The sequence below is a fragment of the Lepus europaeus genome, chromosome 10 (assembly GCF_033115175.1).
Source record: "Lepus europaeus isolate LE1 chromosome 10, mLepTim1.pri, whole genome shotgun sequence".
Taxonomy (NCBI): domain Eukaryota; kingdom Metazoa; phylum Chordata; class Mammalia; order Lagomorpha; family Leporidae; genus Lepus; species Lepus europaeus.
Window position 1 is genome coordinate 44664696 of NC_084836.1, and position 16702 is coordinate 44681397.

Consider the following 16702-nt stretch of genomic DNA (forward strand, 5'->3'; position numbering starts at 1 on the left):
AGGGGAATGGTGATCTGCCACAGTAATATGATGGTTGTATTATAAATATTTGAATGCATATTATATACCTGTAACAATGTAAAGTATTTTGTAAACATTCTCCACCTCTTCAAAACCTTGAGATTTTTTACTTTTATATATGTCACTCCATCTTTTTTAAGATGAGAAAAGCAAGAACCAAAGATACTTGCTGCCATAGATAAATTCCAGAGCGAACTCGGGCCTGAATGCAAAGCCCATACTCCTAATTGTGTGTGCACGTGCGATTGCTAATAGTAATACTTTTTACCCTTGGACTGTGTCCAATAATTTTTAAAGCACTCTATTGATCATCACTGTGACAAATGTATTTAAGTCCAAACATCGATCAACGCTGCTTAAAAAAAAGTAGGCAAATTGTGGAGGCTGGCGTTTCATTGTAGTGCTGAACCAAGTAGATGTGTCAAAGCCGTCCGCGGAAGACAAAGCGTGCAACCCATGGTCGTGGCCAGAATTTTTCCCATCAGTCCTGCATTCCGCAACTGCTTTCGTTCTGGGAAGGAAAGCAATTGATGGGGAGTGTGAACATGCGTGTACCCGCGCAGTTTTAGCACGTAAACAGCTTCCAGCGGGAGGTGGGAAAAACAGCTGGGTTCTACTCGCTGTGCCCATTTGCTCCTTCACAGAGGCACGGTTCCTGGGAGTCGAAGGGATATCGGGGCGGGGGGATGTGACTGAAAGCGACTGTGTTCACGCAGTAGCTGGGAAAGGACTTCAAAGAGTTCAGGTTCTGGGACAGAGCCAGTGATTCTCCCTCTTTACGCGGGCTACGAGCCTGAGAACACCTATTCGTAGACTGACGAGTATTACCGCCCACTGGTTTGAAAGACAGCCTGTTCGTCCAACCAAGAAGCCGACTAGTGACAGCTTCCGGTGTTGGCCCTGACTGCCGGTTTCTTCCCCGCCTCTTCCGTTTCCTGCCGCTCCCGGTCGTGTTCTGTGGGCCCGCCAGCTGGTGACGTGAAGAGGTCCAGACCCCAGAGTCTATGGCAGCCGCTGGGTCTGTGAAGGCGGCGTTGCAGGTGGCCGAGGTGCTGGAAACCATTGTGAGCCGCTGCATGGGCCCCGAGGGGCGGCAAGTTTTGTGTACGAAGCCCACCGGCGAGGTGCTGCTCAGCCGGGATGGAGGCCGCCTCCTGCAGGCGCTACACTTAGAGCATCCCATAGCCAGGTACCCGCGTACCCTTCTAGCCTAAAACCGGGCACCCCAGGCAGCCTCCCTCAGCCTCTTGTCCCAACCTAAGACTATGCATCTGGAAAAGCTGACCTCAGTTGAGACCAGGGTACTCCGGTGTTGGAGCCTTTCCCTGGGACCCCTGACTTTTATCCACTCCCAAGAACATTTCGATTTCCTCTTCTCCCTACTCCACCCAGCCCTAGAAACTTGGAATAGAAGAAAGTAACTTGGAAAAGGAAGAGATAAAACTAAGAATGTATATTAAGGGGACAGTATTTTTATTTTAGACCTATATATCTCAAAAACTTGATGCCGGTATAGGAAGCCAACCGTGTGAAAATCTGAGTTGCTTTATTTCTTTTTATGCAGGGTGATAGTGGCATGTGTTTCCAGTCATCTCAAAAAAGCAGGAGATGGTGCTAAAACATTTATTGTCTTACTATGCCATTTGCTCAGAGGACTTCATGCAATCACAGAAAAAGAAAAAGGCGATTTGATGTCTGAAAATATGCAAACCCATGGAAAGCATTGGAAAAATTGTTGTCAGTGGAAATGTATTTCCCAAGCTCTTCTGACATTTCAGACACATATATTAGACTGTGTTATGGACCAGTACTTGAGTAGACACTTTCTGTCTATTTTTTCTTCATCTGCTAAAGAAAGAACATTGTGCAGGAGCTCTTTAGAGTTGCTCTTAGAAGCATACTTTTGTGGAAGAGTGGGAAGAAATAATCACAAATTTATTTCACAGTTGATGTGTGACTACTTTTTCAAGTGTATGACTTGCAAAAGTGGAATTGAAATATTTGAATTAATAGATGACTATTTTGTAGAGTTGAATGTTGGGGTCACTGGCCTTCCTGTTTCAGATTCTAAGATCATAGCGGGGCTTTTGCTTCACAGAGACTTTTCTGTGTACTGTCCAGCAGATGGTGACATAAGAATAGTGATGGTAACAGAAGCCATTCAGCCTCCTTTTACAACTTCTGGATCAGAGTTTTTTCTGAATTCAGAAACACAGTTTCAGACTTCTCAATTTTGGATTATGGAAAGAACAAAAGCAATAATGAAACATTTATGTGGTCAGAATGTAAAATTGCTCCTGTCTAGTGTAAAACAACCAGATTCAGTTGTTTATTATGCAGCACTAAATGGCATATCTGTGGTGGAGTGTTTATCAGCAGAAGAAGTTTCCTTTATCCAGAGAATCACTGATCTTTCTCCATTTGTACCACAGGCCTCTTCACAGTATGACATTTCTAACACTGCTTTGGTGAAATTTTGTAAACCATTCATCCTTAGATCTAAAAGGTATGTTCATCTTGGTTTGATTAGCACATGTACATTTATACCACACTGTATAGTTCTTTGTGGACCAGTGCAGGGTCTTATTGAGCAACATGAGAATGCTTTACATGGTGCATTTAAAATGCTCCGGCAGTTATATAAAGATCTTGATCTAAGTTATATTAGATATGCCAGTGACCAAAATGAAACATCAAGTACCCCTGTTTCCAAAAATAGGAGAGAAAATGATCAGTTAGTAGAAACTGGAAATAAATCTATACAAAGACCATATCAGGACACAGTTGTAAAGGACAAAGATGAATTGGAAAAAACTCAAACATATTTAAAAGTATACTCAAATTTGGTTGTTTCAGATATAGAATTAGAAGCATATATTCCATGTTCAACACCAGAACTAACATCAGCAGATACATTCCAAATAGATGAAACACTGAGATGTTTGTCTCCTGGAGAACACAGGATAATTGGTGATTGTGCCCTATTAGCGGAGGGTAATTCCATTGACAATTCAACAACACAAGTCACAAAAATTACTAGAAAACAGAGCATGTCGCCAGTGAAATACAACTCACTAGATGAGGGTACTTGCCAGAGTTACTATTCCTCATCTATACCAGCAGGTTCTGTTTTGCCAGTGGGTGGTAATTTTGAAATCTTGTTACATTACTATCTAACCAATTATGCCAAGAAATGTCAATCATCAGAAGAAAGCATGGTTAGTATGTTAATAGCTAATGCACTTTTAGGCATTCCCAAAATCCTCTGTAGGTATAAGAATGGAAAGTACAGCTTTCCACACTTCTATTTAAAAGCTCTCCGTGCACTGGAAACAAATCAACCCATGGTAAGCAGTCAGACAGGTTTGGAATCAGTAATTGGTAAATACCAGTTAATAACTTCAGTTCTCCAGTGTTTGATAAAAATATTGACCATTGATTTGATAATTAGTATTAAGAGACAGCCTCAGAAAGTTCATCATCAAGATTCAGAAGATGAACTATAACTGCAGAAATCTTTATTAATCCAATCCAAGCCATGAAGTAAAGCAGGGATGTGACTACTAATTTCCAGGTCAACTAAGTCTACTTGGGAAAGCAACATAACTTTAAATGACTTCTGAAGAAGTACCGTAGGCCACCAGACCATGCAGACAAAAATAATGGGCTAATTTTGAAAGTAAACTGGGTGAAAGAGGGTTTTGGCATGGGGGAGCCAAGATCTGCCTAAATCTCTCTTCTCTATGTCTCAGCTCTTTGTTAATCTGTGTGTCTAGGGGAGAATACTTCTTTTTAGCTCCTTTTTGCTTTTCTGTATCTTTTTTCATTTTTACCATCCCTCTTTTACCTTTCCTATTCTTAGTTCATAGAATCACTTACTCTCAGATTTAGATTTGTTCCTCAAATTCCATTTTAATTGTTTAAAAGATAAATATGTCATTTGCTTCATTTAAAATAGATTTTCCCCATTCATGGTCATATATAATGTGAAAAAAAGTACAATTTTTTTTCCAAAGAGCAATATAAATTAGTTTTTACTTTTATGTAACCCTCGGTTTATTTCCATTTTATTTGGAAAAACTTGGATAGATTTTTACCATTCAGTACATGTTACCAGAAAAAAGACAATGCAAAGAACCAATTTTTGTAGTTAAAAGTTAACATCACAAAGAATATTAAAGTCATACTTTGATTTTCTTCTGGCTCCTAATGGCTTGCAGAGATATTTTATGTACTTACTGGCTTTGCCTATATTTGGTACTTAGAGTTCAATAATGGTTTCTAATGTGAAGTTACAAATGTTTGTTTTATTTTAAAAGCATTTAAATGCAAGTAATAACTGCATCTAACAGTGGATATGGACAGTCATATCTGCTTTTAGGAATTCTCTGTAACACTCAAAACAGTCCTAAATTGTCCTACATTTAAACTATATATTGAGATGTATTTGGTGAATAAAGAAGTGTTATCTTTAATCCATTTCTCTAAATACATGTTTCACAATGTCCTTATTAAACAAATTCTTAGTGTTTCTTGTGTACCAGATACTGAATGTGCTGTGCCACCGTACATATTCCCTCACAGGTTAGTAGGTAGGTAAGTCACACTACTTGGTTGGGATCAAATGTAGGAAAACTAAGGAAAAGAAACATTACAGTTGAATAAGTGGTGATTATTCATGTACAGAAATCATAGAAAAGCCTACTTCTGTAATGCTGTTTAGTTTTTTATTTACTTTTTAAAATTGCTTGTCAGGTCATTTTGCTTTATTTTGTTTTAAGTGCTCCTGCATCATTGAAGACATTGAAAGATTCTTCTGGACATGCTCAGTGCTTTGCATATGGTAGGCATTTATAAGTATAATTAGTTTGTAGTCCCGAAGCCCCTTTATAAGCTGTGATAGAGTCTTTGTATGTTTGTTACCTGTTCCAGTATCTTACACACAGTGATTATCCAATAAATACCTATCGAGGACCTATTTGTTGGATGAATCAGTCATTTGGTCCTCATAGATGAGGTTGTAATTATTTAGCTGTGTTTTGAGAAGGAGCCAAAAATGTAAGACAGTATCTATATGAAAATAATTTTTGAAAATGGTAATGAAGCTTCCATAAGTTATCCTAATTTACAGAATAACATGGGAGAGTTTGTTTTTGGTGGGTCAATAAGAGAGGAGTTTTTTGTTGTTTTGTTTTGTTTTTTGTCAGGCAGAGTGGACAGTGAGAGAGAGAGAGAGAGAGAGAAAGGTCTTCCTTTGCCGTTGGTTCACCCTCCAATGGCCACTGCGGCTGGTGCACTGCAGCTGGCGTACCGCGCTGATCTGAAGCCAGGAGCCAGGTGCTTCTCCTGGTCTCCCATGCGGGTGCAGGGCCCAAGCACTTGGGCCATCCTCCACTTCACTCCCGGGCCACAGCAGAGAGCTGGACTGGAAGAGGGGCAACCGGGACAGAATCCAGTGCCCCGACCGGGACTAGAACCTGGGGTGCCGGTGCCACAGGCAGAGGATTAGCCTAGTGAGCCATGGTGCCGGCAGAAGAGGAGTTTTTAAAAATGTAATTATATTTCATTTAGGCCCTCTACCACAGAGTATATAAGGTGACCTTCCATAAGACTGTACAAAATTAGGATAAAATTGGAATAAAAACTAAAGAATCAAGAACAAAGAAAATGTAAAGACAGTTTAAAATCAAGATCATGTTCCTGTTTTCTATTGCTGCATGATGAATGACCCCAAAACTTAGTAGATTTGAATCATTATTACTTCTTGATTCTGGGAATTGACTGGACAACTTCCACTGTGTTCTGTTGGTTGAACAGTCACATGGGTCACCTAAGATTCAAGGGAGGGGAACCCCGGTTCCATTACTCAATGGAAAGAGTGTCGGTGTCACATAAGAAGAGCACGTGGGATGGGATATATTGAGGCAGCTATCTTTGGAAAATACAATCTGCTACACCATGGGAAGAAGAAAGAAAATGTACATTAACTTCTCACCTGAGGTTTTTATTATTTTTTTGAGGTTAACATGTCAATCCACCCCACACAAATTCATTTTCTTTATTAACATCTGTGAACCTTTCAATTTTTCCTCATTGGGCCACCTCAAGGCATTTTTATTTTCAAAACAATGGGCATTTTATAGTTAAACATCCTTTAACTGCCTCAGCCAGAGGAGCTGTTTAATCATGTTATACAGAAAGTGTCAGGATTTCCATATTTCAGGCTGAAAGGGAAGAGAAAGAGGAATGCAATTTGAGCCTGAACCTTTATCAGAAATTGCCTATCCCCTCCCAAAAAGAGTAGAAAATGTCTTTTCCATTATCACAGCTCAGCTAAGATAAAAATTATAGTTCACAAACTGTGTGTTGCAGCTTTGTAGTAGCAAGATTGGTAGCAACCTAAACTATAAACAAATATACAAACTAAAAGGGATGAGATCAGTGATTTGGGAGGAAAACATGGGTTGGGAAGAAGTGGGAAGGAGATTTAGTGTTTACTTCAGGTCATTTTTATTTTTGAACCATTGGAATACTCAAAAATTTAAAAATAGATCTAGAACAAGCACGTAGAAGGTGTTCCCCAAATAGTAGTAAAATAATAAGCACCCTAATCTGAGGAAATGTAAGATTAGTATGGAAGAAAGTCTATGTGAGAGATACTGTGACAAGTCAGAACTTTGGTAGAAGAATAAAAGGGATACAGCACAAATAGGGGAAATTCTGTTAACTGCCTGGCTTAGGGTTTTCTCAGCATTTCTGGAAATGTTAGAGCATTCTTGCTTGGCAGGTAGCAAAGAGATGTGAGCTAAGGAAGAGTGCCAGCAAGCAGAGTAGAGTTCATTTCCCTGGGGGATTTCCACAGGTCTGGGTTTGGTTCCTCCTGTATAAACTTACCATCAGATTTTGTCAGTGTCCAGAGGATGACTGTGTCTTGGGCTGACTGAAACCCAGCTTGTGAGGATGATCAATGTGTTTACAATGAGAGCTGTCCCAGGAACTAGAGTATTCCAGATCTGCATGACTAGTCCTTCCTTTATGGGTGGATCTCTACAGGAAATAAACTAATCTAGTGCTTGCTCATTATGCATAGACTCAGAACAGGAGAAATCAAAGCCATGCGATGCTCTTCCCAGACTGTTCGTGTTCCTGTTCCCCATGGTCCAGTCCTGGCCCTCCTCTCTCCATGCTTGCTTCCTAGGAGGTCCTGTCTAGTTCCATGGCTTGGGTAACACTAGATTTTGGTAAGTCCAGATTTTAAATTTTCAGTCAACTTAGGGATCCCAACTCATGTATCTAGCTGAATGGCCAGCTGCTTCTTGGATACTTCCCCATAGTATGTCCAAAATAGAATTGCCGTATCCCAACCCCTAAACCAAGCCTTTCCCCTGTTGCCCCATCTCAGTTAATGGTATCACCATTGATTTTCCTTCAGGTCCTTTTGGCTTCACATTTGAAATACATTTCAAATCCACCAATTTCTCACCATTGCCACTCTTAAACCACTTAAACTCTTAACCTGCCACAAGCTCCTAATTCTTTTCTTTGCTTCTATCTTACCTTGTAATTCTCTAGAGTGATTCCCCCACTCTAGAGAACAATTAGAGTACTCCAATCCACTGATTGACTCTCCAAATGCCCACAATAGCCAAATTAGGCCAGAGCAGGAGCCAGAAATGTAATCCTGTTCCCCAATGTGGGTAGCAGGGGTCAGTAACTTGACCCATCACTGCTGCCAGTTGGAGTCAGGCTCTCTGATAAGGAATGCAGACATCTTAACCACTAAGCTCAATGCCTACTCCCTTTACAACTTTTAAACCTACAAAAAAAATTGCAAGAACAGTAAAATGAATACATACATATTCTTCATTTAGATCCCAAATTAACATTTCACTACCTTTATGCATGTACACACACATGCACAGTTAGAAGCATGCATTTTAACTGAACCATTTCAAAATTAAATTGTAGACATCATTATACTGTATCCCTAAATACATCAGTATGGATTTCTTATGAACAAGAAGTTTCCCCTACATAACAAAGATATTTTGAAAATATAAATCAGATCATTCCATTCTTATGCCAAAAGTTCCCCAAAGATTTTTCCTGCACAGGGAATGAGCTTCATCATTGTCTGCAAAGCCCTGCCCCTATCAGTCCCTTAGATCTTACCTGCTGCTCTCCCTCTTGCTTTCTCAGGACCAGTTAAACTGTATCTCAGGATAAATTAGACCACACTGAGATAAGTAATCCCAAATCTGAGGTTTAAAACAATCTAAGTATTTCTTGTTCATATTACATGCTTTTGGTCTTCTGCCTGCTCCATTCGGACTGCTTTCTTACTCATGCCTAGATCTAGGCTGATTGAGCAGCCACTATCTAAAGCATTGCCAGTCATTGTACCAGAGAGAAAAAATAAGTTTTATAGGGTCTTGTATAGCTCTGTCCATAAATGTCATTGGTTATTTCTGCCCACCTCCCTGTCCAGAAGTAGTCACATGATCCTACCCATCCCTAGAAGAACTAGGTAGTGAAATCCTACGTGGTGCCTTAAAAGAGAGAGAACCAGAGGCTGGTGCCGTGGCTAACTTGGTTAATCCTATGCTGCGGTGCCAGCATCCCATATGGGCACCGGGTTCTAGTCCCAGCTCCTCTTCTAGTCCAGCTCTCTGCTGTGGCCCGGGAGGGCAGTGGAGGATGGCCCAAGTGCTTGGACCCTGCACCCGCATGGGAGACCAAGAGAAAGCACCTGACTCCTGGCTTTGGATTGGCACAGCACTGGCTGTAGCAGCCATTTGGGAAGTGAACCAACGTAAGGAAGACCTTTCTCTCTGTCTCTCTCACTCTCTATAACTCTACCTGTCAAATAAATAAAAAGTATAAAGAGCTGTTCCTAGATTAACATTAAAAAAAAGAGAGAGAGAGGGAGCACCAGAACATTTGGCAAATGGCACCAAACTGGTCTTTATTCTATCCCCTGAACACACAAGTTCATTCCAGTGTCCAAGCGTTCCACTTTCTGTTCTATCTGCTTAGAACTCTTCCCCTCTGATATTCACATGACACTTTTCCATAAGTCCAGCCCCAGTATTCCTTTTTAATCCCTTCAGTCCATATATTTTATTTAGGAATTAAATGCGTTTATATTCAACATTATTATTGATAAGTAAACACACTAGTGTCACTCAGTTTTTTTTTTGTTGTTGTTGTTATGTGTGTCTTTTGGTCGTTTATTTGCCTCTTGCTGATCATCTTTTTTGTTTGGTGGTTTTCTTTCTTTCTTTTTTTTTTTTTTTTTTTTTTTGACAGGCAGAGTGGACAGTGAGAGGGAGAGACAGAGAGAAAGGTCTTCCTTTTGCCATTGGTTCACCCTCCAATGGCCGCTGCGGCTGGCGCGCTGTTGCCGGCACACTGCGCTGATCAGAGGCAGGAGCCAGGTGCTTCTCCTTATCTCCCATGGGGTGCAGGGCCCAAGCACTTGGGCCATCCTCCACTGCACTCCCGGGCCATAGCAGAGAACTGGCCTGGAAGAGGGGCAACCGGGACAGAATCCGGTGCCCCGACCAGGACTAGAACCCGGGGTGCCGGCGCCGCAGGTGGAGGATTAGCCTAGTGAGCCGCGGCGCCAGCTATTTGGTGGTTTTCTTTGTTGGTGAGGTTTGATTATCTTTTCTCTTTAGTGTACTTACTCCACTATTAAAATTTGTATTTTCATGTCTTTTTCATGATAGCAGTTATTATCCTGTCTCTTCTAATGTGGCACTCCCTTAAGCATACCTTGCAGGGCCATTTTGGTGGTGATGAATTTCTTCAGTTTTTGCAGCCAACTCAGGGTATGGAGTGCCTATTAGTTTTGGTGGGTTGTATGAACACAGGGCCATCCCTATGGTTTTATAAGGGTGTGGTGTAGAATGCCTGGTAGAGTTGGGGAGAGGTGGGAGGAGGTGCCTCTAAGAGTCTGAGGGCCACACAGGGACCAAGCCAACCCTGTATTTCCAAACTGGACAACTTTCAGTGTTAAGGACTTCAAGAGTAACTTCATTTGGGCCTCTGGGGCCAACTGCTTGAGTTCTTCACAGCTGTTTCCTGGGATGCAGGGTGGTTGGGCAGGGCCAAACACTTTCTTCTCAGGGTCTCAGTGGTCTAAACTTTGAAGAGTAGGCTGCTCAGCTGTTTCTAGGAGGCACAGGATGGCAGATGGGGTGGTTAGGTGCTTCACAGGTGCTTGGGCCAGCTGAGCCACTCAGGAAAGGCTATTCAGCAGCTTCCTGGGGCCAAGAATAGAGCCATTGGACAGCTTCCCAGGTAGCAGTAGGATAGACAGGGCTGCCTGGCTACTTTCTAGAGCCAAAGGTGGTTGGGCAGGGCTGCTTAGGTGTGTTTTGAGGCAGGAAGAGGCTGGGTGGGGCTGTCCAATTTTTCTGGGGACCTCTACAGACTAAGCCATGAAGGGGAAGTTAGGGCGAGGTTGGCAGAGCTGCTGGGAACTGCTGCCCAGCTATTTCACAGGGCCCTGGGATAAGGCTGGGGAATGAGGCTCAAAAAGACTCCTGCAGCAAAAGCCTGGGAGGACGAGGACTTAATGTTGGCTGCGCTCTTTCTCAGGGGTAATGCCGTGGTATGGTAACCCAGAAGTTCCCTTACCTCAGAGCCTAAAAGGCTACAGAGTTCTACAGCAGCAAATGTCTCAGCTGTTGGTGGTGAGTGGGGACTTCAGGGGCTCCCTGCTTACCATTTTCCCACCTAGCAAATCCCTCTTGGTTTAGGGTTGATATTGAGAGGGTTTAGTTCTCTTCCTTATAAAGCTTTACGTATCTCCATGTTCTGCAACATCTAGTCCTGTGGTCAGTTTCCCACCCCATTTCCCAATGGGTGGAATTGTCTTCTTGGTATTTCTTGAGTCTTGTTTTAATCTTTGCCTACACTAAAGGGTTGGGTCTTAGAAAAATATTGGATTTCAGTATTCCCTTTATAAATACTAAATATAAGTATTTAAATATATACATATGACTATATTAAGTATCTATAATATATAATATTAATACATTTAAATATATTGTATATATAAAACCAAACAATCTGATATAATCCATTCACACCAAGAAAACTGTTAAACAATGTAAGTGGTAAGATAAAGAAAGTTATTTTCAAGTTAGCTCTTTTTTAAATTATAACGAGCTTGCTTTGATATATTCTTCCAAAAAAAATCATCCCAGAAATTCTTTAAATAGTACAATATACTTAAATTTCTTCATTAGAGTTGCCTTTTACTCACTAGTCTCTTAGAAATTCCTCCAGTCAGCAGCTTCTCCAGAAATCTAGAAAACAGCTCCTGGTACTGTAACATGAACCAATCTGCAAAGATTTTATAATAGCACAGCAAAATGAGTTTGCATTTGCCATACTGAGCATCTTTAGTATGCCATACTTGGTCTTGTCTTACTTGTCATGCTCAGCGTGGCATGGGACAAAGGACATAGTCTTTACAACTACACTGACCTGTGTCTGGACCCTGGATCTACCATTGTGTCCACCATTGTGCAGTTATATAACCTTAAACAATTTACTTAAATTTGCTGTACTTCCCTCATGGTTTTCTTTCAATTCTCCTGTTGTGTAGCAAATCATCCCAAAATTTGGTAGCTTAAAGCAGCAAACACTCATTTGTTCCCATAGTTCCTGTGGGTCAGGAATCTGGGAGTAGCGTCAGTTTGTGGTTTAGGCTCGGAGTCTTTCATAAGGTTAGAGTCAAGGAATTGGCTAAAGCACAGTCATCTGAAAACCTGCAGGCTGAAGGATCCAATTCACTTAGTCATTCACATGGCCATTGCAGGAGACTTCAGTTCTCTATGACATGAGCTTTATAGAGCTACTTGGTGTGCACACCACATGGCAGCAGACTTCCCCCAGTATGCATAACCCAACAGAAAGCAACATGAAAGTACAATGCCTTTTATGATAAGGCTGATTGTTTTTATTTAGTTTATTGGAAAGTCAGAGTTACAAAGAGAGGTAGAAACACAGAGAGAAAGAGTTCTTCCATCTGCTGGTTTACTCCCCAGATGGCCACAACTACCAGGGCTGAGTCAGGCTGAAGCCAGAAATCAGGAGCTCCATCCAGGTCTTACAGGTGGGTGCAGGGGCTCAAACACTTGGCCCATCTTCCACTGCTTTTCCCAGGCCATTAGCAGGGAGCTGGATCAGAAGTGGACAGCTAGGACTTAAACCGTTGCCCAAATGGGATGTGGCATCACAGGCAGCATCTTTACCTGCTACACCACAACAGTGGCCTCTGTAATGTCACTTCTGCATTCTCATCATTAGAAGTGACTCACTGAGTAAGCCTGCAGTTCAATGAGGGGAATTGAGCTCTGCCCTTTGGGGAGAAGAGTGTTGGAAAATATGGATGTAGTTAGTAAAACAGAAATAATGGTATAGACCTTCTTATACCTTTGAAGGAATCAGAAATAAACCTCTAGAGCAGTACTAGCTTCAAAATATCTACCTCATCCTAATTGAATACCTGAAACTATTACTATGCTATATGCTTAGACTACAGCCTTCAGCAACACCTGAGAGAGTACCTGCCTTCATAATGAAAAAAAAAAAAAGAAGAAGAAGAAGAAGAAGAAGGGTACCGTAATAGTGAATTTTTCTATAATACAGGTTTTGGGTTGCCTCCTAAGTATTTTTAATTGCTAATGTGAAAAAAAAAAAGACTACATCATTAAGTCACATCTACCTAGTGGTTTACCTGAAGCTAAAAACCTAATATGTGAGCACTGTATATGTGTGTGTGTATGTGTATGTTAGTGGGAGATGGGAATAAATACATACCAAATAAAGCTATAGAAGTTATTAATATTAAAAATAACAGTGTTGGCCGGCGCCGTGGCTTAACAGGCTAATCCTCCACCTTGCGGCGCCGGCACACCGGGTTCTAGTCCCGGTTGGGGCGCTGGATTCTATCCCGGTTGCCCCTCTTCCAGGCCAGCTCTCTGCTATGGCCCGGGAAGGCAGTGGAGGATGGCCCAAGTGCTTGGGCCCTGCACCCGCATGGGAGACCAGGAGAAGCCCCTGGCTCCTGGCTTCGGATCAGCAAGATGCGCCAGCCGCAGCGGCCATTGGAGGGTGAACCAACAGCAAAAAGGAAGACCTTTCTCCCTGTCTCTCTCTCTCACCATCCACTCTGCCTGTCAAAAAAAAAAATAATAATAATAACAGTGTTTTTTTCTTCTTACTATTTGTTGGAATGTTTGTAGGATTAATCTTACAAACATAAAATAAACAAAGTAGATCATTGTAAAAATTGAGAGGGAATCAGAGAGAGAGGAATGGTGGGAGTGTGGGCGGGAGGGTAGGGTGTTTCTAACTCTGTATATATATAAAATGCATATATATATAACCATGTTTCTAACTCTGTATATATATAAAATGCATGAAATTCATTCACCTTAAAAACAAAAAAGTAATTAAAATGTATATGTTTTTATACCTATGCACTAAAGGGAGGAACATTTTTTAGGTAAATCAAGTGGCTTTGATGTAAATGCTGGGTTTTTTAGTTGTTCTGTTTTTATTCTCAAAACATGTTGCTGTATGCATACAGCTGTAAGATCAACTGATGCTTAACAGTGGAATTTAAGAGATTATTATTTTGTTACAAAACCAGTAACAACTGTGAAGCAAAACAGGGTTTCCTGGCTCAGAAGCTGATACAGTGCCTGAGATACCACCCTTGGGCAAGATATGCCGTTAGGCTTTTGAAGTTAGCTTTCATCAGCCAACCTCTTGATGTTATTGATATAAAAGGTTGTTAATGAAAAAGAAATGCTAACATTCCATTATATAAATATATCACAGTTTATTCATTTGATACAAGGGGAATGAATGACCTATAACTGCACAACACTATGAATGAATCCTGGAAACATCTGTATAAAATACACAATCTGGCAGATGTAGTCACTGCTGTCACCCAAATCCGTGTAACAATCCCCTAGCAGAGTGCCTTGAGAAGCTAGTGACTAAAAGAGCATGGCCTGAATTTCTTGGTGTGAATACTATTCTGTTTATTGATGTGGGAACTTGTTACACAAATTATTCACTTTAAGTTATGGAGGTATATATCTATGATATGTACACTTTTACATATATAAGTTATAAAAAGCAGAATAATTGCAGAAGGCCTATGCCATAAAACAGAAAATTGGAATAAGAGCCCACACCTTCACCAATATCACAGCACAGATTGCCCAAAGAAATGGCTGCTGCATGTCTGTCCACAGAACTGTCTTCCTGAGAAGATACTTTATATTTTTTTAATTGTTAGATTTTAATAGATCAAATTGTATTTACAATTTGCATATATCCACATTGTGAAATAACTAAATCTAGCAATTCATATGCCTTATTTCATGTAGTTATCATTTACATCCACTCTCAGCGTTTTTCATGAATACAATATGTTTTAGTCACCATCCCAATAGATCTTTTGAATTATTCCTCCTATGTAACTGAAATTTTGTATCCTTTGGCCAATATCTCCCCAACCCCTTCCCCAGCTACCCCAGCCTCTAGTAACCACAATTTTCTCTCTGTTCTTAGGAGATCAACTGTTTTAGATTCTGTATATGAGAATCATGTTATGTTTGTTTTTCTGTGCTTGTGTCATTTCATGTAACATATAATCCAGGTTCATACATGTCACAGATTATAGGACTTCTTTTTATGGCTAAATAATCTATTCTGTATGCATACTACATTTTCTTTGTTCATTCATCAGTTGATGGACACTTAGGTTGATTCTGTGTCTTGGCTAATGTGGATAGTGCTGCAATGAACATGGTAATGCAAATATCTTGTTAACATCCTGATTTTATTTCCTTTAAATATGTACCCAGTAGTAGGATTGCTGAATCATAGCATATGGTGGACCTATTTTTAATTTTTTGAGAAACCTCCATGCTGCTTTCCACAATGGCTATACCAATATAGTCCCAGCAATAGTGGGCAAGTGTTCCTTTTTTGCCACATCCTCACATATACTTGTTAACTTAACAGGTATCTCATTGTGGTTTTAATTTGTATTTCCCTGATGATTAGTGTGATGCTGAGTATCTTTTCATGTACCTATTGGCCTTCAGTATGGAAGATACTCCTCTGACCACATGGCTCCAGGAGGGATAAGAAAGTGGGAATGCCACTTAGTCAAACCTAGCAATCAGTAAGGTGACATACATTATAGCCCAGTCATCCTGACGTCCTCATTTCTAGGTTTGGGGCTTTACATAATGAGTCCAGCTGCTTAAAGACTTGCCCAGACATTAATTGTGAAAATATTTGGGCATAGCATTCCTATAGGACTTTTAAGTTGGAAAATCTACCTTCTTGCATTTCTCCTGCTTCCATTATTTACAAGCAAATTTATCAAGCACAATTGTATTGAATTCAGTAAACTTACGATCTCATAAGGTGAAAATCCCACATCATGAAAAGATGAACCCAAACTACACAGCAATAGGGAAGGGTTGAATGCAGAAGCACTGATTAAATACAACTCTGGCTTTTGAAATGAGAGCTTAGAGTGAGTAATAAGGGACAGAGAAAGCTTACCAAAGGGAAGTGAGTTTGAGTTGGAATTTGAAAGAAGGAATTTAAAAGCATAAGTTAGACTTGAAAATATAAGAAAACTGAGAGATAGAAACCATATAAACAAAGGTACTAAGAGATTAATACACAAAGGAAACTTAAGTAGACTGGTTTATGGCTCAGAGTCTAAGACATTCTATTCAAAGAAAGAGTCCAGTTTTATTATTACATGTAATTTGACCTTTATTGGAATCTTTCAAGGACTGTTTACAGGGATCTAGCCCACTGGTAATCCCAAGCATCATTTCTTAAAATATCTTTTTCTACATTCCTTGAGGAATAATATCTCTTAAATATTGGAGTTGTGATTAGAGCAGAGGTTGGCAGACTTTTTCTGTAAAGGGCCAGAGAGTAAATATTTCAGTCTTCACAGGCCAAAGGAGCTCTGTGACAGTTAGGTCTGCAAATGTAGCTCAGAAGCAGCCATCACAATATGTAAATGATGGCTATGAGTACATTTCAATAGCACTTTTTAAACAATACCAGATGGCAGATTGTATCTGGTCCACAGATCATATCTTGCTTACACCTGAGCATACTCTGTAAAGTTATCCTCTCCTGTCTTACTTATTTAAAAATAAATACTTAACTTTATTTTGTTTATTTGAAAGGCAGAAATTGAGAGTGAGAGAGTGTGTGTGTGTGTGTGTTTCTATCTGCTAGTTCACTCCCCAAATTTCCACAACATTGGGCTAGATCAAGCTAAAGCTGGGAGCCAGAAACTCAATCTATGTCTCTCATTTGGCTGACAGAGGCGCAACCACTTGGCTATAACCTGCTGCCTCCCAAGGTATGCATTAGCAGGAATCTGGTATCAGGAACTGGAGCTGAGACTTGAACCCAGGCACCCCAAGGTGGGATGCGAGCATCCCAAGTATCGTCTCAAATGCCCACCTCTATCCTTCCCCTATCATTTTGCTTCTCTCTCATAATTAAATTTTCTTCCTTGTGATGTCGGGGTTTTTTTTGGCTTTCTCTCTTTTTTTTTTTTTTTTTTTTTGCTAAGAATCAGGATCAATAAGTATAGAAA

At 40.5% G+C, this 16702-nt stretch overlaps 1 protein-coding gene across 29 annotated transcripts in view; it reads left to right on the forward strand.

The window, feature by feature from the left end:
- The first annotated feature begins 957 nt into the window (after nt 1–957).
- BBS10 (Bardet-Biedl syndrome 10) overlaps nt 958–16702 on the forward strand; it is a 213453-nt gene continuing 197708 nt past the window's right edge. For 16 of the 29 annotated variants that reach the window (XR_009866996.1, XR_009866995.1, XR_009867002.1 and 13 more), the window contains exons 1-3: nt 958–1210; nt 1586–2527; nt 4803–4864. Coding sequence is in view for 15 of the 29 variants with exons in the window: in XM_062203189.1 (XP_062059173.1) it covers nt 1026–1210; nt 1586–2527; nt 4803–4864 (1189 nt within the window). In the remaining 14 variants the exon portion in view is untranslated. The other 13 variants (XR_009867008.1, XR_009867007.1, XM_062203186.1 and 10 more) reach the window with 9 other exon arrangements.